A 24492-nucleotide genomic window follows, 5' to 3' on the forward strand; every position below is an offset into this window, starting at 1 on the left:
CCCAGCAATCACCCTCAGTACAGCCTTTATGTATTAGGGTCAGATAGGAGGCTGGTGAATAAATTTATCTTCCTTTCATTTGACAGACACATGTGCATGGTAAGTGTTTTAAAGGGATAAATGCTTGAGGGAATGAATACCCCATTTTTCATGATGTGATTATTATATATTGCATGCCTGTATCAAAACATCTCATGTACCCAATAAATATATATATACCTACTACATATCCACAAACATTTTTTAAACTAATGTAATTTTTTTATTGTACTTTAGGTTCTGGGGTACATGTGTAGATCATGCAGGACTGTTGCATAGGTACACACATGGCAGTGTGGTTTGCTGCCTTCATCCCCCCAAAAAATTCACTGAAAGGAAAGTGCTTTAACTTGGAAAACAATTTTTAGTAGTGTTAAGCTATAAAGAAAATTAGTCACAGGAAGAAATTTTATATCTTCTAAATTCTTTTGAAAATTCTCTGCAGAACCACAATCACTGGGGAAAGCTTGCAGTTAGAATTAATCTGACCAGCATACTCATAATAAATAACTTTTTATTAGTAGTAAAACTAATAAAATCAGCAGACCCAAAATAAATGGATATATGGTACTCTGTTTTTATTATTATTTCCAAAGGCCAAGGTCACTGTACTTTCATGCATGATGTTGTAAAAATTAAATGATGCACAATCATTTGAAAAATGGATTTTCCTTGTACAAGTTGGTCTTTTCAGCTCTATATTTTTGTTTAGAAATATATCTGTCTTCTGGCTGATACTGCTTTACACTGATCAAATTTCTGTTTGAGTATAATAATGGTATAGTGGTTTGAGTTTCTCAAAATAATTGTCTGAGAGATAACATTAGTTCTTTTTGATTTGACATTTCCTTTCCATTGGCTATTTGGAGGTTACATAGACTTTATCCTGGTTATTCTACATGAGATACACAGCATAACACATGATCACCCAGTCAGTATTTACCTTGAGTCAGGTATAATCAGGTACATCTGGAAAGTCCTAGAGAATGAGCTGCCAAAAGCCCATTTGCGTGACAGAAGAGTCTTTTAGGAAGTAATCCATCCCATGGCAATAGAGAGTTGACATAGAGAAGCTTGATATAAATTCAAGCCTTTGGGAATATAAAGAACCAAACCATGGAAGTTGCATGGTTCATTCAGCCACCCTCCAAAATGTAGGCTTGAGTGTATTGATTATAAAGTCCTAAAGCATCCTTTCCAAAAATTTTTGAGCAATTTTGGAAACACCGAATAATTCTGCTTTGTATTCTACAATATAGCACCAGAAGAAGCAGGGGTACATAGAACTAAAATATTAACTGCAGCAACAGGCTGGAGCAGCCTACTACCTGACCCAAACAAGCAGGGCAGGAGACATCTTTGGCAGTAGTTACCTGGAGGCAAAATTAGCCATGCCAGCACTGGAGGGAGAAAGCTTCATAAAGGTTGCTGGCTAACTCACTGGCTTCCCAGAATTTTCCGAGCAGGTTCATAGACATTGCCTTCTGCAGTAGATATCTGTTTAGAGTCGGGGAAAAAAAAAAAGGCAGATACGAGAGAGAACTGGGGTTATGTGCAATTGTGGGACCCATTGGTAACTTCTCAGAACTTATGTGTGTGTAAAGGACCTCATTTTAAGAAGACAAGGTCCTGAAATGTCTTAAATTACTTTTCCTCAGAAAGATGTCTTGGGGAAGATAGAAAAGTGTGATAGGATGTGATAAGAAAAGAATGACAAATTACAAGATGACATGTAAAACAGATGCATGAACTACATTTGTTGCAAACTACAAAACTAAACCAAATGCACAATTATAAAAGAGCAAATTGTAGTTAACTTTATCTCTTTTCATCCATTGTATTTATATTACTGTCTTCTGAATGAGTTCATAGTGTCAACAGCATCTGTGGCAGGAATAATGTAATTAACAGAGTAAGAGTTCACAGTAATGCCTCACTAGGTATTCAACTGAGTTCATTTGAACTATTTTGTTCTGCTTATTTTATTTGTGGTTTTTCTTTCAGTTTATTTCCAACTTTGACATGCCCCAAGCTGTATATCCATATTTCCAGCTGCCTTCTTTATATTCCCACCTGAAGATCCTATAGAAACCTCATACTTAACAAGTCAAAGCTGATGTTATTACCTTACCATTATTCCCCAAATTCCTCTGCCCTCTGTATTTTGTTGTTGATGTGCTGTTAATGATGTCACCAGCCCCTTAGTCTCTCAAGTAAGGAAAATAGATTTACCTCTTGCTTCTGCCACTCCTTTGGTTCCCATATCCAGTATGTTAACATCTGTGCCATTAGCAACTTCTCAAATCTCACTCCTTTCTTTCTACCACTGGGGTACAGGTCTTCAACATGTCTTGTCTGGACTTTTGCAATAGCTTCTTAACTTAAGACTCTCTCCACTGTAGTCAGTACTCCACCTTCATTATTATAGTCATCTTCCTAAGGACAAATCTGATCATGTCATTTGCTCTTCATACTCCCTGTTAGCTCTATTACATGAGAAATAAAGCCTAATTTTTAAGCATTGAAACTAAAACCCTTCACACACTGGCTCCTTCAACTTCATCCTTATCACCCAGATTCCGCCACAATAGACTTCTCACTGTCATTGGCATAAAACTGGCTCATTCACATTTGTTCGTATGCAAGAAATGTTTCATAAAATGTCTTAAGTTGGCAAAATCTTAGTCATCTTTACAACAGAGAACAAAATCACCTTCTCTGGGATTTTGAGATTTCTTGAATGCTCACAGGAGCACAATTACTTTCTCCCTCTTTTCTGTTCCTTGGCACTTTTCTTTCTAAACACAGCATGGCACCTGCCAAAATTATCATTTCTCTATTTTGATGTCTGTGTCCCCACTAGACTGTGTGATCCTCTAGAACAGAAAGGTGTCAGTAATTCCCTTCGTGTCCCCAGAGCCTCACATGGGACTACACCATAGCTATAGAGTAAGTGCTGACAGAGTGAATAAATAAAGCAGCACAGTGAAGTGACTAAGTCAGAGGACAGACACTTAGTTCAGCTTCAGAAAGCACAACTACAAGTGGCTAGAGTGTGGCTAAACGTAGAATAGAACACTCTTAAGTGTCAGAGCTTTTAAAAGAGGTAGTGTTTCCACATTGCTAATCATCAGAGAAATGCAAATCAAAACCACAATGAGATACCATCACATCAGTCAATATGACGATTACTAAAAAGTAAAAAATAACAGATACTGGCAAGACTGCAGAGAAAAGAGAATGCTTATACACTGTTGGTAGGAATGCAAATAAGTTCAGTGCCTGAGGAAAGTAGTTTGGATATTTATCAAGGAACTCAAAATAGAACTACCATTTGACCCAGAAATTCCATTACTGGGTGTGTATATTCAAAAGAAATTGTTCTTCCCAAAAGACACATGCACTCATGTATTCATCCCAGCACTATTCACAATAGCAAAGTCATGGAGCCAACCTAGGTGCCCATCAGTGGTAGATTGGATAAAGAAAATGTGGTGCATACACACCATGGAATACTATGCAGCCCTGACAAAGAACAAAATCATGTCCTTTCCAGCAAATGCATGCCACTGGAGGCCATTATCCTAAGTGAATTAACACAGGAACAAAAACCCAAATACCACATGTTGTCACTTATAAGTGGGAGCTAAACAGTGGATAAACATGGACATAAAGCAACAAAAGACACTGTGGATTATTAGAGCAGCGGAGGGAGGGAGGCAGTCAAAGATGGAAAAACTAACTATTGGACACTCTGCTCAGTACTGGGGTGAAAGGATCAATCATACCCCAAACCTAGCATCACACGGTATACCCAGGTAACGAACCTTCACATATACCCTGTGAATATAAAAGTTGCAATTAATTTTAAAATGAGATAAAAAAAATTGAAAATGAAATAAATAGCAAGTATTCCTTAATTAGAAATTCTCAGAGAATGATTGGCCACTTGTGAACAGATGGATAGGTGACGTGCATCAGATAGTGGTTGGCTATGCTAATTCTACTCAGAGATTGTGTTATTCTTTATTAATACACAATTCCTTGTGTCACCTAATGATTTCCAGTAGTCAGTGATATCTGCCTTTAGCACTGGCTCTGTAACTTTTTCTCCCATAAATAGATTGGAAATGTATCCAGTTGGAACTAAGCCAAGGGAAGGGGGAGGGAATGAAAATGAGAGTATCAAGTAAACATAAACGACATACTATGATTTTTTGTAAAAGATGGTACATGAAAACTGAAATGTTGTTTGTAACATTGAGAAGAGCTGAGACTGCATTTTTGGTACTGCACGTGCCAGAAGGGAGAAGCAGCAACCTCCTCCCCCTCCTGGGAGTTTGGTTTCAAGGGACATTGCCCAGCCTGCACTTGGCATTAGTCCAACCAATCTACTTATGCGAAATTGTAGCTTTAATATCTCTGTGGGTTTTGTAGTAGCATATATAATTATAACGTACTGTTTTTATATAGCACCTTTCTCTAAGGAGCATCAAGTGCTGTGTGGACATTACCCCATTAAATCTCACAGCACTCTGGGGACATTGAAAGAAGTCAGGTGATATTATATCCCCTTTGAACCTAGAACTGAAAAGGAATTTCTCCAACCAAAAGTAAATAAAAGCAAGATAGAATGAAAGCAAGATTTGTAAGAGGATATAAGGTTAGAGTTTAAAGGAAGATATTGACTATGTTAGAATTAAAGGGAGATTTAAAGCCAAAAGAAAAATTGCTCTGAGAAAATGAGAAGGTGTCTAGAGTGTGTTTATATATATGTGTGCACACAATTAATATACAAATACTTTCAAAATTTGAAAAGCAAGGTTATTTGAAAACCATCTGTAATTTTACTACAATAATAAAACTAATTTGATGTATTACCTTATGTCATTTTGTTTTGTTATTACCGTGCATCTGCGAGTTTCTACTTAAAATTATACCATATATTCAATTTTGTATTATGTAGTTTTCACTTAACTATATATCATAAAGTTTGCATACTTATAATTCTCAGTAACTGTATAATTTCTATAGACTTATATACCATAATTTGTTTTAGTCTTTTCTATCAAAAGGCAGTTTCCACATTTTCACCATAATAAATAATAGGTTGAAAATCTATCTTTATGCATATGGATTTTTTATTTTTTAAATTTTTCCTTAGCAGAGAAGATTTCTAGGAGTAAATTACCAGATTAATGTGGATATATAAGTATATTTAAACTTGACTGTATAAACATATGCTCAAATTAACATGTAAGTGGAAAAAAAAGAAATAAGAAAATTATTTAAAGACCACCTGTATTTACAAGTTACAAACTACGTTTTCAAGTTTCCAAGGCAGCTATTTTTTTTTCTTTTTCATTTTTTTTTATTGCATTTTAGGTTTTGGGGTACATGTGATGAACATGCAAGATTGTTGCATAGGTACACCCATGTGTACCTATGTGCTTTGCTGCCTTCCGTCCCCTCACCTGTTGAAAAGCAAAAATGTTAGCAATTTTTTTGTCTGTGCACAAACAAGAAGTTTAATTTTATTTTTATCACACTTTCATTCAATTCAATTTATTTAGTAGTATGAAACCAGATTAAAAATAAAGAGTTGACTCTCATAGAAAGCATAAATTTGTACCTGATTTTTTAAAGTAGATTTACTTAGCTGGAACATGTACTTTCTCTGTACTCTTAATTTACATGGTCAAATGTTCTATGAAAATAATTAAGGAAAATGTGTATGTGTGTTTACCAATACCAAAAGTCCCATTTTAAGAAGGTAAATATAATTGTAAATTTTTCTTATTAATTACGGAGGCATTGGAGAAAATGATATATGTGTATTACTGTTTTTGGTGACAGGTTGTTACATGGCTATCTGATTTAATGCCATAGTTATGTACCAAAGTAATTATTAATAATCTCAAGAGTCAAAGATTAGGCCAGGCACAGTGGCTCATGCCTGTAATGCTAGAAACTTTGGGAGGCTGAGGTGGACAGATCACCTGAGGTCAGGAGTTTGAGACCAGCCTGGCCAATATTGTGAAATCCCATTTCTACTAAAAATAGAAAATTTAGCCGGGTATGGTGGTACGCACCTGTTACCCCAGCTACTCAGGTGGCTGAGGCAGGAGAATTGCCCGAACTCCATGGGCAGAGGTTGCGGTGAGCTGATATTGCATCACTGCACTCCAGCGTGAGTGACAAAGCAAGACTCTCTCAAAAAAAAAAAAAGTTGAAGATTAAGAATATTGGCTTTACACATTAAAAGCATATTGATGTGTAATCTAATCGGTGTTTTTCCAAATGGCAGTCAATCTAAATGACGTCAAGAATATGAAGTCAAAACTAGCTTAGATGTGAATAAGGCATACAGCCTTAACCACGGACTTGAGAATCTTGTTTTAATCACTTTTCTCAATAATATTCTTGCGGATCTTAAGTGATATACCCATTTTTATCTATTTGATGGTTTTAAGCAATGTTGCAAATTGACTGAAGTTAACATGGGACACCAAAACATTTCTACTAGCTGACAGAAATTTTGCAAACCATTCTCATTTTTATGGCTTTAGCAGTAGTGTTCAAAGGATATGAATTGAGCATTATAGCAGTATTATGGATTGCATTTTCTGTTTCACCACACAGTCTAACAAGCAGGGTCTGTCTTGGGAAAAATGGGACTTAAATTATTGTAAGAAAGATTAATTCTCTTTTAGAGTCTTTTTCACAGACTCTAAAAGAGAATTAATCTAAAGTTAGGTAAATCAAAGCTACCCATCGAGAAAAGTTCATTTGGTCTGTGTTTAAAACCAACAACTCCAAGCTATAATTTGTTTCCAAATTATAGCAAAGATGAGCAATGTATCCAGCTACATCCTACTCCTGTAATACAGTGATGACCTACATCCTCTCAACAACCTGTGGTCACTTCCAAGAAAATGGAAGATAGAGAATGATTGGTTAACTTACTCATTCTCTCAGAGCTTGAATGAGGGATTTATTTGGGTCCATAGGAAACGTCTTTCAAGACTCTGTTATTAATACAATGCCACTGTATTATTCTTTAAGTATTGTTTAACTTGTTTGCCTCTTCTACTAGAGGATGAGCTTTCTTGGCTGCAAGAATTTTGATTTATGTCTTTGGTATCCCTAGGCCTTGCACAGTTTCTGACACATAGTAAGCACTTAGTAAATACTGGTGAATAATCAGCCAAATGGTTTTTATTTTCTACCATGCATCTACTATTGTGCTAAGGGCTGACAGAGACATAAATAAGTGTACCTTCAAGGAGTGTATAACTGATACATAAATGTGAAGTTAATTGAGTAGTCTCTCATGAAGCTGTCACAGAAGATTCTTTGGTGCTGGCCCTAAGGAAAATAGGAAGAGTTACATATACCAAAAAAAAGTGCCATTGTGATAGTTAAGTGATAGATAGGCATGGCCATACAGATTAATTGAGAAGTACTAAGGTCTATTTCCATCATTATTTGACTAGTGTTCAACTCCCTTTCTAGACTCTACTCTAAGAAGTCGGAGTACATGTGAGTTTTCATTCACCATTGTATTCCCAAGATCTAGCAGAGCACTGGCATGAAGTGGGTAATTGAGCTGAGCACTTGCTTGGCTCAGTGTTCTTTGCTTTGTCAAAGGCTGGATCATTTGCATTCTCACCTCTCAGCTCAGCTCTTCCCTCTTCCAAGTTGCCTCCCAGAGTGCCCTCTGCATTGTTTCTTTTCTCAGTCCCTAATTTATTTCCTTTGCAACACATATCCCACTTATTTGGCTCTTTACTAGTTATTTTACCTGTCAGTCCCACCAGATGTGATGGTAAACGTCTGTCTGTTTTGGTCCTGGTTGCAACTATAGCACACATCACAGCACCTGGTACCCTTTCCCTGCAGAGGCTCTTACTCATAGAGGTATTTTCTTACCCTATTTAACGTAGCTTCTGCCAATTTTATCCTGGTTTATTTTTTCTCTAGTACTAATATTTTCTGAAATTATTCTGTATATGTAGTTATGCTATATTCAAATTGTAATTCCCCATGAGGACACAGCCTAGAGCCATTTCTACCTGTTTCACTGCTGTGTTGTGAAGGCTTAGTAGAGGGACTGACACAGACAGTTCTTGAATGTGCAAATATTTAGCAAATAAAAGGTGATAGCACAAATAAAATACAAAATATTTTTTTAAAAAAAAAAAAGCAAAGAAAAGAGATTAGTCGTTGTCTAGGATAGCAAAGCAAGTGTTAGCTTAGAACTTTGATTAGTAAAGGCAAGATCTATTTTCAATGAAAAATAATGACTGCAAATCAAAGATAGCTGGGAGAAAAGAGAAGTAACAAACACGAAGCCAGAAGAGCAACCTGAAGTCTTTGTCTCTACACAACTGTGGACAAACATCTCTACACAATTTGGTAGCTTCTTTTTTCTCTCATTATTTATTTATTTGTTTGTTTGAGACAGATAGATAAACTCCAGCCTCTGTTGCCCAGGCTGGAGTTCAGTGGCGTGTCTCTGCTCACTGCAACCTCCACCTCCCAGGTTCAAGCGCTTCTCCTTCCTCAGCCTCCCGAGTAGCTGGGACAACAGGCATGCACCACCACGCCCAGCTGGGGCTTAATGAGAGACCCAAACAACAAAATAATGGTTAGACCAAGACAGTAATCTAAGGTCATTTAGAGCCAGGACAAGCTGAACTACTTGCCATCACGCAAAAACATTCACAGGACTGGACAGACGTAGGTTTGGCTTTTTACTCTTCTATTTATACATAGCTGTATCACAGTGGGTAAGTCAGGTGCCTTCTGTGAGCCACAGTGTCTCCAACTGCAAAATAAGAAAAATGAAACCTACCCCACAGACTTATTTTCAAAGCAGAGCAAAGAAATGTATATAAAAGGCTACACCTAGTGCCGAACCTATTTCATGTGGGAGATCGCTGAATGGTGGTCATTGTTAGAACAGTACATCAATTACAGTGCCTAGCTGGAAGAGTGGCAAGCAAAACATTTAATCACATTAGTAAAGGAAGATGTATTTCCTTTCATTTAAATAGCTTTAAAGGACATCTCTATTTTAGATTATTGCATGAGCAACCTATTGATCATAATATATAATTGTCAGTAAAGGCCTGATTAATCATAAACTACTGACTTGAAAAAGAAAAAATCATTAATTATGATAATTATTCTTTCACATTGCATATGATTGAGGCTTAGGAAGTACAATTGAAAAAAATCTTTCACTGATTCTGAGTTAATTAGCATACCTTGCAGGTATTTACATTAAGACAGCCAAATGTTCTTCTTATATATTGTTCTAACAGAAGAGATTTGAAGAGCTCTCCATTTCAGGCTAAGGCTAATTGAAAGGCAGATGATACGAGATTAGTTGACGTATTTGTTCTGAGTGTGTAGTTGTTAGAGTGAATTTCTCATTTTAAGATAAATACAGTAATAAAAGTCCAGGAATCTCAGAGTTCGGAATTGGGGGCAGAGAGCAGTCAACAAATCATATATTTGTAAAATAATTTGGAGCCTTTTTCAGAAAACTGATTTCTGAATAGTCTGTCACCTAAACAGTTTCATAATGATGCTGATTTGCCAGCTTCTCCTCCAGCAAGAGGCAATAAATCAAGTGTACCTGGGTTTATATGGGGAAAAACATATTAATTGATTTATGTATATAACATTGCAGATATCCATAAGCAAAGCCTTTGGCAACTGGCAAATGTAATAATTTCAGATTCACCTATGGCTCACCGAGTACAATCCACTGCTTAAAGGCAAAATTTTATGTTTTATGTTTAGTTTTTATTATTGCTTCCATATAGTTTGTCTGTGCATTAAAACTCCATTTTCAGAACCGTAATTTGCCAATTTTTATGGGTAAAAATTTTATGAGATATTATACTGAGGTAGCATAAAATTTTCTGGTAATTTTTACCACCTTTACAAGTCCACTCTTTCTTTGTTTCCACATATGCTTAAGGATATCATTTGTAATACTTTTAAACATGACACATTTCATCATAAATATGACATATTATGCAGCAATATTACATGAAGCTTCAACCTCATAATAACATTATAGATGTAGTTTTTAATGTTGGTTACATTGACAATTCTATTTAAAATCAAATATAAAGAAGGATATATTTGAATTGGAATAAAATGATCATTGGAATTGGAATAAAACGATCAATGATTTTACATTTATAGACAATGTGTCATCTTCTAATCATAATTAGGAGCCAAAATAATTAATCTTTTAAGTGCAGAGCTTCTTGTAACTCAGTAACTTAAACACTCCATTGATATAAAAACAAAGAAAATTTAAAATAGTTTGTTAGGTTTCTTTGCCAAAAAAATTGTTACCCATATAATCTTCTTGTGTGTCTGCACTGCCTTAAGTCATGTACATAACATAAAAGTTTCACCATTTAATGATATGCACAGCCACAGTATATTAGGAGTACAAATCTTACCATCATATAAGTTTCAAAGAAACATAAAAGTTCTGTCTTTTTAGCAAGATGTGAAGTTTGATAGCCATCACTAGTAGGCTCTAAATCATCTCAAAAACCATTCTGTTTTTCCATGCAATGATACAGGAATCTGACATCAGAGTGCCTAAACATGATGAAAAATATCCTCAGGTGAGAAAAGCAAAGTGCAAAAAAGTTAGGGAGATAGTATTCATTGCTAGAAATATGATAAGTTTAGAGCCAAATCCATGCATTGGCAATAAAAATTCTAAGACAGCCATAAACCATCTAGAGTCAAATGCATATCTCAGCCTGCACAGTTTGCAGGCTTTGTCAATGACTTGCAGGATAAACATAAGACCACTGCCGTTCCTTCACTTTGCAGTATGTGTTAGGATTTCCTCCCCAGGTGCTCCGGGTAGCAAAAACTCTGAGAAAATATTATTTCAATATGAGCTGCAACATAACCACTGAAAGTAAACCTTTCATTACAGATACAATTTAGCATCAAACAGAAAGACATATTGGCATGACAGTTGGATTCAAAGTGGGTAGATAATTGTAACATTAGGCCTGATGGGGGAAAATATCCTGAAAAATCTTACTATGGTAAACAGAAAGTCTTTCCGATCAGACTATCCTGGGTACAAATCCTTTTGGTATCAATTGTGCAGCATTGGACATGCTACTTAACTGCTCTCTGAGCCTCAGTTTACTCCCATGTAAAATAAGAAAAATCCTACCGTATATATTTGCATGTGGTTTACAATAGATTAAATATAATATAGATTAAATATAATAGATATTTAATATAATGTTTACTATAATAGATATTTAATCTATTGTAAATAGGTTTACAATAGATTAAATATAAATAGATCAAATGCCTGGCACAGAGCAAATTCATGACAAATCTTTGTTTTCTTAGCCTGAATTGAAAAAATAAAAATATAGTCAATCTCCTATATATGATTTTCTTGAAGAGTCCTCTGTAATGTGAAGGGAAATGTAGTGGAATATAGTTTGGGGACTACTAATTGGATTTCATTTGGTCTCTACCAGTAATCTGTTGGATAATATGGGAGGATTCCTGTAACCTCATTGACTGTCATTGTCTGTAACTATAAAAGGAAGAGTTTAGTTGGATTCTTTATTTATCAATGTTATTTTATATTCTTTGAGAATAGACACTTTGCATCTAGGGATCATTTAATGACTGCTGAATTAGTTCAATAAGAGTGTGATGTCCTCCTATGGGGAACTAGAGTATATCATTGAGAACTTCTGTGAGAAATGTATATTTCACATTCACTCTATTCGTGCTATGTAGAATCTATAAACCAAATTTGCTGTAGCTACTTCAGGCTTTGAATGGGTTGTGTCAGTATCAAGATAGGCAGCTGCTAACAAGCCTGTGAGGTTCTTCACCCCAGCATGTAGACTTGTTTTCCAAAAAGACCCTGAGGGTGTTAGAATCTCTCTCCCATAGGTGTCCAACAAGGAAAGCAATGTATTTTAGACTTTTCTTGGCCATTGACCTCTGGACTAACAATAGTTTCAGAAAATTTTTCAGTTCACTGAGGGCATAATTCTCAAACAACAAAATGTATTTTATTCTTTCCTTCCCTCTAACCTGCTCCAGTGTATCTTGTTTTCCTAGTCTTTGCTCTCTTACATGAGGGTGGATAATTTTTCTCTAGAGCTCAGAGGATGAACACTCTTGACCTAACACTCACTGAAAAAAGACATGGAAAGCTTGGCAGTTCAAATCCATTGCTCTAAAGGTTTTAGGTTCTGTTACATATTATCACTGGGTGGTCCACAGGGGTTAGAGAAGGAGGTTGTTTCAGAACCTGAAGTCTTTACTAAGAAAGATGGAAACAGAAAGAAATCACACTGGATACAGAGCAGTGAGGATCCAGCCTATTGTTACTAAAAGCCTGCTGCATTCAAGACACGGTGAACTTAACCCAGTTTTGTTTGAGAATAGCCATCTTGACTTCACAAAGGGTGATGGTCAGAATATTTAACTACTGGTACAGCAGTGGTACTGACCAAAGAGAATAGACACTGCCCAATCAGAATGGACATCAGCTGTAAACAACCAGTGTATCCCTATTGGTGCACACAGTGTATCCATATTGAGGGCTTTTAACATTTGCCATTGCAAAAACTACTGAAAACGTAAAAAGAGAATCTCACTAAGAGTCCTCTGTTCTACGAAAATTCAACTTACTTTATGCCAACAAAATTATTCAAAACTAATGTAATCAGTCTCTCTCCAGTTATTGCTTCTTTGACTCCAATTAACAGCAAAGCTCCTCGTAAGAGTTCTGTATATATTTCCTCTACTTCTCACCTCCTGTGTGCTCTTGAACCAACTCCAATCAGGCCTTTGTCCCCAGCATCAGCTTCCTCAGGAGCTCAGAGGTCTTATCAAGAGCAACAACCCTCGTGTTGCCAAATCTGATGGTTAATATTCAGTCTTTTTATTACTTAAATCTTCAGCTGCATTTGACACATATTGATCATGCCCTCCCTCTTGAAACACTTTTTTGCCTGGCTTCTAGGACACCACTTTCTTTTGTTCTTCTTTTAATGCATGCCTTTTCTTTTCAGTTTTCTTTACCGGATTCCCCTCTTCCAACTTAGAAATGCAGGAGTGCCTCAGTGCTGAGTCCCTGGCCTCTTCTCTTGGCCTTGTATACTCCCTTTCTAAAGGATTTTATCCAATTCTGTGGCCTTAGATCAATAGATAGACTGGTGACCCCATGTCTGTATCTTCAGCCTTGCACTCTCCCTGAAGATTTTCAGCTGCCTACCTAATGCCCCGCTTGGATGTCTAATAAGCTTTTCCATATTAGCATATTCTGAGCTCTCTGGATTTCTCATCCACTTCTCTATTTTCTGCAAGTATATTGGTTCCCCAGTGTCTCCCTTCTCAGCAAATGCTATTACTGTTGCTCCAGCCATTCAGAAATTATGTTGATGATGCCTTCAAAATACATCTTGATCTGACCACCTGGCCACCCTTATTTTAAATCACCATCATTTCATGCCTACACTACTGCAACAGCCTCCTAATAGATTTGTATCCCTTCTGCAGTTAGTTTATAACTGTCCACATCACTCACACCCCCATGACTATTGTTACCTTGCTATTTCTTTAATACAACCATCTCATTTCCTCCTCAGAACCTTGGTACTTGCTCCTCCCTCTAGCTGATATGATCCTCCTCCAGAGCTTCTCAGGGCTTCCTCTTTCATATGATTCAGTCCTCTACACAAAGGTCATCCTCAAAGAAGTTTTCTTTTGAGTAATTAAAATAGAAACCACACTCAACTCATTGCTCTCCACCCACTTCCTCTGCTTTATTTGCTTCAGAGCACTTAGCCCTATTTGACATCACATTGTCTTGCTATTTTCTGATTGGTCTGTCTCCCCAAATAGAATATATGCTCCATAAGACATTCCTGAAAAAACATATAACCATAGAACTAAAACTATTGTGAAGAAATCTGGAGGTGATTCACCTCTACCCACCATCTAATATTTAGATCAACCTTGTACTCTCTCCATTATTTGTAAAGTGAATATTTTTATATTGAATCACATTTCCCCACTGATCTCCATCATCATTATTTTTTCATGGAGAAAAATGACCTCAATATTAAATAAAAATTTTACCAAGGACAATAATACCTACTCTTGACAGTATGCAATTAATTTTCCTATACAGCCCATAGAAGAAATTATTCATTCAGACAATTGAATGTGACCATTGCTGGTAGCATGTGTGGAGCCAGAACAGCTACTGGAGCAGTGACATTTTGTACCAAATATGCAAATACAATAAAGCACCAAACAAGCAGGAGCTATGTGCTATTGACCTGTAGCCAGACCCTGAACGAGAACACCAAAGTCCACTGTCTAAGAACTTTGTTCCACTAGATTTCACTCTTTCCTTATTGGAGGAGTGCTCAATTGAGTAAGAAATATGCCAATTTATATAGTTAAATTTTGATTCTTAAGAAGTGCTAACTAGATCAAGTTGTTTGATAACTGATGAAGATGATCCAAGATGACTTCTCATTATGTTTCTTTAGATTTTGCACTAACCTTATTATCAGCAACTCTTCATAGCCAAACATTTGCACCCCTCTACCTTTTTATTGGTGTCTTTAAGATGTTAAGCACTGTTTCCTTGTGTACTAGTAAGCTATATTTGCCTAGTGAGGGGGTACTGATTTTCCATTATTCCTGGATGCCACATGATACATTTCTATTAGTTGTAAACACTTACAAGACTGACTTCTATTTTGTCCTTCATCACATCAGTCTGCCTGGGCAGGACGTCTGTAAATGAGGCCCAGTGCATTTCATCAGACATGGTTCCACCTTGGCACTTTGTTTTCAAGGTGTCTAGGTGTAATGAAGTTCGCTTTTAAAAACCCGCTGCTATCTTGCAAGAGCCTCAAGGCAAGGCCTCGGAAAAGTAACAGACTATACTTACTTTTCGGGCCTATTCTGGGCTTGATTTATTTGCTTTTTCTAGAGGCACTAAACTATTGCTTATATTTCATTGATATATGTTGGCTTGCAGAATTTTCCAGGAAAATTCATACTGGCCTTTGCAAGTAAGAAAAATTATTGATGAATAAAAGACATTAAACAACTCTATAAAATATATCCTTACGATAAATTAAATTGAGCAGCAACAACTTTGCGGGTTCATTGATATCTTAGAATATACAAAAGCACATTTAAAAAGTCAAGTTTTTAACAACATTTCAAATATGGGTTTACAGTTTGACTTGGATTTGTTTTAGTGATGAATGAGGTCTACCATCCTTACTACTTCTTGAAAAGAGCCTACTTGAACCAGAAAGTCTAGATTTTTCTCAGCAGATTTTAAGTTCTTTAAATAGCATATGTTCCTCCTGAGAGGAAATTCCAAAAGTTTATAGAATTAATTTGCCCTTGAAGGGAAAAAGCAACAGTGAATATTAAGAGAAAATGAGAATACAACATATGAGAAAAGGGGAGCGGTCAAAGGACATCTAGGAAGTAACCTCCGGCAATGTCTTTATTGCTGATCCTTCACATTTTCCTCAGGGCATCTCTTACATTCAACCTTGCCTTAGTGCTCCTCCTGCTGTCATCCACTGTGTGGAACGATCCCCCCACCTTTAAAATCACGTTAATTTATATTCTTTCCTTGTTCTCTCATTTGGTTGGACATGTATCATGAACTTCTTTGCATTTACATGATGACTAAAAGGGTGACTTGGATCACCCCAACAAACAGTTTTTTACCAATTCTTCAAACATTTACTGCCTCTTCTCACAATATTTACAATGAATTCCACTCTCCCTCATTATCTACTCCTTTCCTCTGTGATCAGTGACAAATGGCTCAATCTTTGTTTCACTCTCTGTATGATTCCACTATACCTAGTTTAAAGGGAAAAAAGACAACCAGTTTTTAATAATAATTACTATAACATTGATGTATAATATTTATTTACAAAAACAAGTATTTATTGTGTTTTTGTTTACGTATATCCATCCTGTGTTTTTACTTATATGAAACCACAAAGGGAATTTTTTTCTTTTTCTTTTTCTCCTTTTTTTTTTTTTTTTTTTTTTTTTGAGATGGAGTCTCACTCTCTCTCCCAGGCTGGAGTGCAGTGGCACAATCTTGGATGACTGCAACGTTTGCCTCCTGGGTTCAAGCGATTCTCCTGCCTTAGTTTCCCAAGTAGCTGGGACTACAGGCATAAGCCACCATGCCTGGCTAATTTTTGTATTTTTAGTAGGGATGGGGTTTTGTCATATTGGGCCAGAGTGGTCTCGAACTCCTGACCTCAAGCAATCTGCCCATCTCAGCCTCCCAAAGTGCTGGGATTACAGGCAGGGATTCTTATATATCTTTAATTTTCAGAGAGCACCATTCATCAATTCAACAAATATTTGAGTTCTTACTATATACTGAGCATTATTTCAGCCATAGAAAATACAGCGGTGTACAAAACAGAAAGAAATTCCTCTAAGCTCCCTGGAGCTTACATTAATAAACAAACGAAGAAGCAAAATCTACTCTAAGTCAAGGTTTCCAAGGATTTATTCGGCCACGTGATACTACGGCAACTTTGCCAATTAGAAGAAGTACACTGTTGCTGAAAGAAATCAGTTACTCGAGTTTCTTAATAAGAAGCAAAAATATCACCCAAAGCCTGAGTACAATTCTTCAGGGCACTACTGCTCACTTTCATATGAAATTCGGTTGCTAGGACACTGCTAAGCAAAGCAAAGCTAAGGACACTTTACAAGCTGGGGAAATTTTTGGTAGAATGATGTTCTGATACTCATAGATCTAAATTCAGTTATGAAATATGGAGGGATAGAGATTAACATAGAAAGAAATATATCTGTAAAGTTACATTTGATATCAAGCTTAATAATCTAATACTTATAAAGAGAAGTTATACAAATTACTACATCAAAAAACTTGGTATTTTATAGCAACATTTAAGCATCTATTGTCAACTCTATTCTAAATGGTCACCAGCTTTTCAGTAAAATCTAATCTATCCCTTAATTTCCTCATAAACCAGGTGGCTAATTTTTAGCGTAGAAAATACAACTTTCGTTCTGATACTATGACTTTAGTTTTGCAACGTAGAGTAATCAGTGTCATTATACTTTTATCCTCTAACGCTTCTCTAAATCGAAATGAGATCTCTTCATTTGATTTGGGAAATTAAATGCCAGTCAGGGAATTCAAAACGGTGCTGATTTCAAGCTTGAATTCCCCTCAATAGTGGCAAATTCTTTTCCTTGATCCTGAGGCATGGGTGTCAATGAGAAAACTTTGGGAAATTGTGAATCCAAAATATCCTGAGACTACCTTGACTATGTATTTAACATCGAACTGAAATTCTGTGTCTAATGTGGCTCATGAATAATAGGGATGACTAACTGATTTTTATTGCTATAGGCAAAAGTAAACCATATATGTAAAAAAATAAGATTAGATATATATCATGACACAGTTCATTTTTTACATGGGAAATAACGCCCATCTGAATAACAATTAACTGTTCATCATATATGAACCAAGATACAAAGTTGGAAGTCTGTTCACACGTGTACATTCTATTGAACTGATGAGAACTCAAGTAGCGTAATACCATGTACCTAAATAACTCTCACATCACTGAACCACAAAACCGATAGGCCTCTGTAGTTATTGTTAGATTTAATAGCAGAGAACAATAAGAAAGCTTTGAATTACTAAACACTGATAACATTTCTTAAAGAACAAAATAAATGAATATTTTATAATATACAATCCCAGGATCAGCCTGTCTACCCTGGGCTTTGTAGCAGAATACCTCTTGCCTCACCATTCCCTTAATTCAACATTTTTATCTTGTGTTCAAGATTTTTACATTTATGTAGAAGGAAATGATGTCACTTTCCATAGTGAAAGACAGTATGGCCTAGTAGCAAGTATGTATACTCTTTGGAGCCCGATAAAACCTCAGCTCTGCTGCATGGAACCTACATCACTTTGGACAAGCGACAACTTCTCTGAGGCAGATGCTCACATTTGCAGGTGGATGTGTTAATTAGCTCGATTGCGGTTATTATTTTATAATGTATGCATATATCAAGACATCATATTGTGACCTTAAATATATATTTTGTCAATTATACTTCAACAAAAATAGGTTAATAATAGCTAGCAGGGTGGTTTCATGTGTAACTATATACACAGATATACAGCCTAGGATAATAGGTACTCCATAATTTATAACCCGAATGTCCACAGATTTTCTCTGCCATCAGCTGGTTGCACATGTTGCTGGCTCTCCCTCCCACCTGCATGGCAGCAGCGTCTCCATCCCACTGTTAAAAGTCTTTCACACACAGTGTGACCCACATTGCACAAGAAACCAGTAAGCTTCTGTTCTTGTCTTCATGAAATGCCAGGTCTGTCCTGCAGACCCTGGCCGAGCAATAGATGAATGGAGTACTCAGACACAGGTATGCAGTGTAAGAGCAGCTAAGATGGTGCCTGGCACCAGTGACTGAAGAAGAGAGCAGCCCCAAACAGCTGGAGCTGCTTGCTTTTATTCAGTACAGACATACTGCCGAAAGCCTGGAGCAAACCCAGTCTGCAGGTAATTAACATGACTGTTCCCCCTTGCAGGCAGCAGGCAGATGATCAAAGGTCAGTTTCTGGACAACATAAGTAAACAAGCCTGTTTAAGATAAATTCCACTACATTCCCTTGTACCTACTCCTTGCCCTCTGCCTCAGGGTTAGAGAAGAGCTGCCTCTTCAGCTATCCTCCCCTGAAGCTTTGCAGAACCCTCTGACCTTTCAGAAGCCCTACTCCCTTCCCTATGGTTTCCCCACCACTATGACCAATGTCCTACAGTAAGGCCAATGCTTACACGTCTCTGGGAGAGGTGACCTTCTCAACAGCCCCGTTCCAGGCGCCGTCTGGGAGGGCTGCTGTGGCCCAAGTGCTGGTCAGGGCCTCAGCCGGGCGGTGCTCTTCCATGGATAAGGGCAGAAAGGAGAACAGGCTTTCTTCCTTTTTCTCCTGAACCTTGAAACAGCCAAGGTGTGACCCTCCTGGAAACATACCTATCCACTGCCTTTGCTTTACTGCCAGGATAAACTTGACCTTGAAATCATGCCAGGAAATAAACCATTTTTGTTGGACATTCACCTATCTTTCACTTCTGTTTCCAGCATTGTGCTAATGTTACCTCATCCTCCCAGGGAGCCTGTGAGGCTGACATATTTAACACCAATTTATAGATGAAGAGACTGAAACCTAGACAGATTCAGAGTATCATCCCCACTCTGCTTTCTATCTCCTTTAAATACCTGAGGTTACCAGCCTAGGATGTCCATTTCTGTTTGTGGTTTTTTTGTTTTTGTTTTTCGGTTTTGAGACTGAGTCTCCTTCTGTCACCCAGGCTGGAGTACAGTGGTGCGGTCTCAGCTCACTGCAACCTCCACCTCCCCAGTTCAAGCAATTCTCCTGCCTCAGCCTCCCGAGTAGCTGGTATTATAAGCACACACAACGATACCTAGCTAATTCTTGTATTTTTAGTAGAGATGGAGTTTTACCATGTTAGCCAGGCTAGTCTCAAACTCCTTATCTCAGGTAGTCTGCCCACCTCGACCTCCCAAAATGCTAGGATTACAGGGGTGAGCCACAGCGCTTAGCCAGGATGTCCATTTTCTATTAAATGAGCCCCACATGTCCTACAATTATTATTATTCTTAATATTAGCAATTATTATTATTACTCTTCTGCTCCAAGTCAAATTAAGCCAGAGTTTACACTCACTCAAAAATGATGAGTCGGAAGAGGCATGTGGGGTAGGAAATGAAATGTAAAAATACGAGTAGCAGAGAGAGAAAATGGACGCAAGCCCTTAGGAGATCAAGTAAAAGAGGTCTGGAAAAACAAAATCGTGATCATCAAAAGTAAAATAGGAAGGACTGATATGAAAGACCTTATGAATGAGTCATCATTCCTTTTATTCATCTTCTTTTAAAAATATCTCACAAGGCACCAGCTGCTTCTCTCACACTTCACACCCCCAGGCCCACACACTACCTTCTCTGAGCCCTTTCTTTAAAAAAAGAAAAAAAAAAAAAGTAATCTTCCAGATAAAAACAAAGACTTGTTCTTCCTCCTCTTTCCTTTACTCTCCTGTTCCATAGCTTATCTTTCTCTCTCATATTACAGGTGGGAAATAATCAAGAAACTATTTTTTGTGTGTGAATGAGATTTTGATCATAGTCTATAAGAAATCTCTGGAGATTGCTTTCAAACTAAAACCAATTTCATACCCAATAGAAAACTTCAGTTTCATGGAAGGAAAAGCTAAATGGGAGCATTCAAAAGCACCTTTCTAAAAAGAAGCCAATTCTGAATATACTTGCCCAGTTACCACCAAGAAATCTTCTCTTCCTTAAACCAAGAAATAAAAAGAGAAGTGCTCTATTGATAATGCTTTGTGTCATTTATCCAGGGCAAGTGAAAGATACTCTGGTTATCAGTCATTTTCTTTGTCAAGCATCATTTTTCATGAGTTATATTTTAGCAAAATAATAAATTCAATGTCAATTTTTTTAGACGTCTTCCAAGCAACATAGAACAAAGGTGGCATTAATGGGGGAAAAAAAAGGCAAATGCACATTAACCTCAGCAATAGTTCACAGGTATTATCACCAATTCATCTTCTACTAATATTTTAGATCAAAATGTGCCAAATTCATTCAGCTCTAGAGTGTTGGTTTTTATGGACTTCCCAAATTCCATGTCTATTTGCTGCTGGTGTTTGAAAGACAAGGGGAGGTGAGACCAATGAGAGATTCACGTGTACACTGATAGAAAGGGATAATGTTGCATCATTCTGTTTTTCTTCTTGTATATTTATTTCTTATTAGCAGCTTGAAATGATCATAGATCAGGAAACTGATAGACATTGCAGGCTTTCCTGGTTACTGCCACTCACATATCTTTTCTTCAAGGCCCATTCTTTCTTAACTAGAATTCCCAACAGAGAGGAGAGTGGAATGGGCGTGGAACCCTCTGAAAAGCTTAGGCACTGTATTACTAGCACATCGCTCTCAGTTGCGTATATAAAAGCCTCGAATAAACTTAATTTCTTTATATTGAGGTAATAAATTAAAATCTCAAATTAATATTTTGTTCCTAACATATTCAAATCCTTAAAGGAATGTTAACTAAATATAGGACTGATTATTTGTTGATTACTTAGGGATTATAAGTGAAAATTAGTATTATAAGTGATAATACTAATATCTATGGATCTATCTCAAATATTTCTTCAAATTTCACATATTATTTCTTTATATGCTAGTTATGAACTTTAATTTGGTGCCTCTATCTGAAAACCAAGAGGAGGTGAGACACCTCAAAGTATCCTCATTTGCATCTGTTTCACTTCCTTTGGAGAAGGAGGATTGCCCACCCCTGCCACCCCCGGGTTTTGCCTTGACAACAAGGAAATAACTAACAACAATTTGGGAATTAATTCACTGTTGATCTCTCATACTACTACGTCACGTCTTCCATTGTTTGGCTTAAAATGATGCTGACTTGCAAGAGAGCAGGACAGGAGCCTGTCATTTTTACATTCCTGACGGTTGCCAGCAGACATGATTAATAAAAGTCACTTGAAATGAATCAAAGAACTTGGTTAAGTGAATCAGATCCTCTTTACTTTGTTTTCTTACAGAAGACATGCTATAAGGTTCATATTTTTTAAAAGTCATAAAACAAAATACAACAAATTTACTCCATATTTATTAAATACAGATCACTTCCTTCCCAAAAACATTTAAGTTCAGTTCTCCAGAATGAAAAAGAGAAATGTGTAGATGCAAATCAATTCTGTATTGGTTTCTTATTACCACATTAAAAAGAAAATCTGACGATTTAAGTTATGACTTAATTTTGATTTTGAATGCATACTGCTACCTAATGTACATAAAATAACCATCACAGAATGAAACTGATCTATCCAACAGCTGGCTGCATTTAAATGATTTTAAAATAAGTGCTTATAAAAAGTCAATTTTTGGTGTTTTGCTGCTTAGGAATGAAACAAATCACAAATATGTTTTTATTTGATTTTCTCTGACAGGACTGGGAATTCCCACATTTCATGGGAGATGTTGATGTAAATCTCCCTGGTTTGCATACCCCACACATGCAGTTCAAGATTCCTTTCTTCCAGAAGATCTTCAAGGAGGAATATCGTATTCACATAACAGGTGTGTTATATCTTTGAACACAATTTAATTATCTTTGTATATTATTTAGAGTAATGCTAGCTGCTGTAAAAAGCAAGCCATGATATTTGAGAGGCATAAATACAGTTTTATTACTCATTCACCTAACAGTGCAAGATGGTTTTCAGATCAACAGGGGGCTCTGTACCATCATTCTGGGATCTAGGTTACTAGTGGCTCTGACAATTTCAGTGTTAGCAACCAGCAGGCAGATGGAAATCAAGAGAATGGGGAAAGGGGTTAAGAAGGCTTGTCTTTTCCTTACTCTTTGGCTTGGAAAAGAAATATGTCACCTTTCCTCATGTTCCATTGATGATAATTAGCACATAGCCCTACTTGGAGTCAGGGAGAGCAAGGAAATGTAGTTTTTAGTTGAGCAGCCACTTCTGGTGTCAGATCTAGCATTCTAGTATAGGATTATCCAAGAGGAAAGACAAATCTTTGGTGTTGAGAGCTATTTCTGCCATACTCTGTATACCACTCTACCTTGATCTTATTCATTGGATGGGTTTCTTTTTCACCACATACAACTCAGTATCTATTTTCAATTTCATATTCTTTATGCTCTTGTTCTTCATGTGTTGCTGAAATTAAAACAGTGGCATCCTAGAGCCCCAATCAGAACATATGCCTTTAGGGAGTTAGGCCACTTCTCATTTGATTTTCCAAAACCTGCTTCTGTGGCAAAGCTCAGGTTCGTCTTAAGTGATTCTCTTGTGGATCTTCAGATTATTTTATTTTCAGATATTTTCTGCTTCTGAAATGAGTAAAATATGATTTATTATAATATTCTTTCATGACATATCAGTCATTCTCATCTAAAAAGGGCTTCCCGGAGCTTCGTTTTATATCTATCTTTCTTTATAACAAGAAGCAGACAGCTGAATGATCACAGATATAAAGGATGGCATTAGTTCCAAAGCTGTTCAAATGCAGGTAATGAATGTGCATCTGTTTTAAGGACAATGGCCTAGGATCCCACACCTGCTATAATAAAAACTGCTGAAGAAATCTGTGCTTACACTACCGTCTGTGCTGCAGAATAAAAATAGTCTGAGCCCAGAAAACATTAACATCTGAGTACTGCAAAAAACCTTTGCTTCCCAGCTAGGAGGCTGTTTTTTGCTTTGAGCATGAGGCAACCTTCCTAGATTGGAGAATGAGCTCATGAATAGGGAAGATGCAGCAGGTTTCTTTTCCTATTCAAAATGAATGAGGCCCATCTATTAAATTCACTGAGTAAATCAATCAATTTGAGTTCAGGTCACATAGTGTGGTTTCAGAGTCCCCACTTAATCTCTGCAGCATGCTACCCTCTTGGACTTCTAAAACAGCTATCACACACATGGCATCGTCATATCCCTTTGGGTGGGCTTTTGCATAGACCATCTGTTCTTGCTACCAGCACTTGTCCCAGGCCATCATTACACTAATATTGTCTCTGACTATCGGAATACCTTGTCAAAAATAGCCTGCTTAAGTACAGAACTTCAGGTTAAAAAAGAAAAAAAAAGATCTGTTGGTTAGAAAAAAAAAAAGAGCTGCTAAAAATATTTAGGGTTATTTTGTATGACTGTCATTTACATTGTTATTTATAAATGGTACAGATTTCAGATTTGTGGTGTCCAGAGTTTACACAATTTGGTATGTTCTGTTTAAGAAGATGAATATAAAATTATATCTCAAAATTATATTCAGTGCCTCAGAAACAGGCCATGCATGCAGAGTCCCTCAAGCTTCAGTGTTATTACCTTTGAGGTAAAGCCTACTGTGCATTTAGGTAGAAGCAAATCCATGACTTTCATTTGAACTAAAACCCTTGTCCCACCAAGAAATATTTTCTGAAAACCTAAAAGGATGAAAGACTAGTTAAACTTTTGTAGCAGAGGCTGCACATTAATCTGGTTAGCCAGAAGGTGGGAATGTATTGTAATTAAGGCTTTGGTGCAGTGTTTGCTGTATGATGCTAATGGCCAGGTCATCAGGGAAATTTATAAATATTTGGATTGTTGGGCTTCATCACTAGTGTTTTGATCCAGTAGGTCTAGGTGAGAGCCAGGGAATGGGACTTTGGAAAAGCTCCTCCAAGAGATGTTGATAACTGGG

The 24492-nt window shown here is 36.9% G+C and overlaps 1 protein-coding gene across 5 annotated transcripts in view; it reads left to right on the forward strand.

The window, feature by feature from the left end:
- TMEM117 (transmembrane protein 117) overlaps nt 1-24492 on the forward strand; it is a 515768-nt gene that overhangs the window by 480443 nt on the left and 10833 nt on the right. For all 5 annotated transcript variants that reach the window (XM_074403160.1, XM_039461745.2, XM_039461746.2 and 2 more), the window contains one exon: nt 22239-22368. In XM_074403160.1, coding sequence (XP_074259261.1) covers nt 22239-22368 — 130 coding nt within the window. The remainder of the gene's footprint in view (nt 1-22238; nt 22369-24492) is intronic.

The sequence above is a fragment of the Saimiri boliviensis genome, chromosome 7, assembly GCF_048565385.1.
Source record: "Saimiri boliviensis isolate mSaiBol1 chromosome 7, mSaiBol1.pri, whole genome shotgun sequence".
NCBI lineage: Eukaryota > Metazoa > Chordata > Mammalia > Primates > Cebidae > Saimiri > Saimiri boliviensis.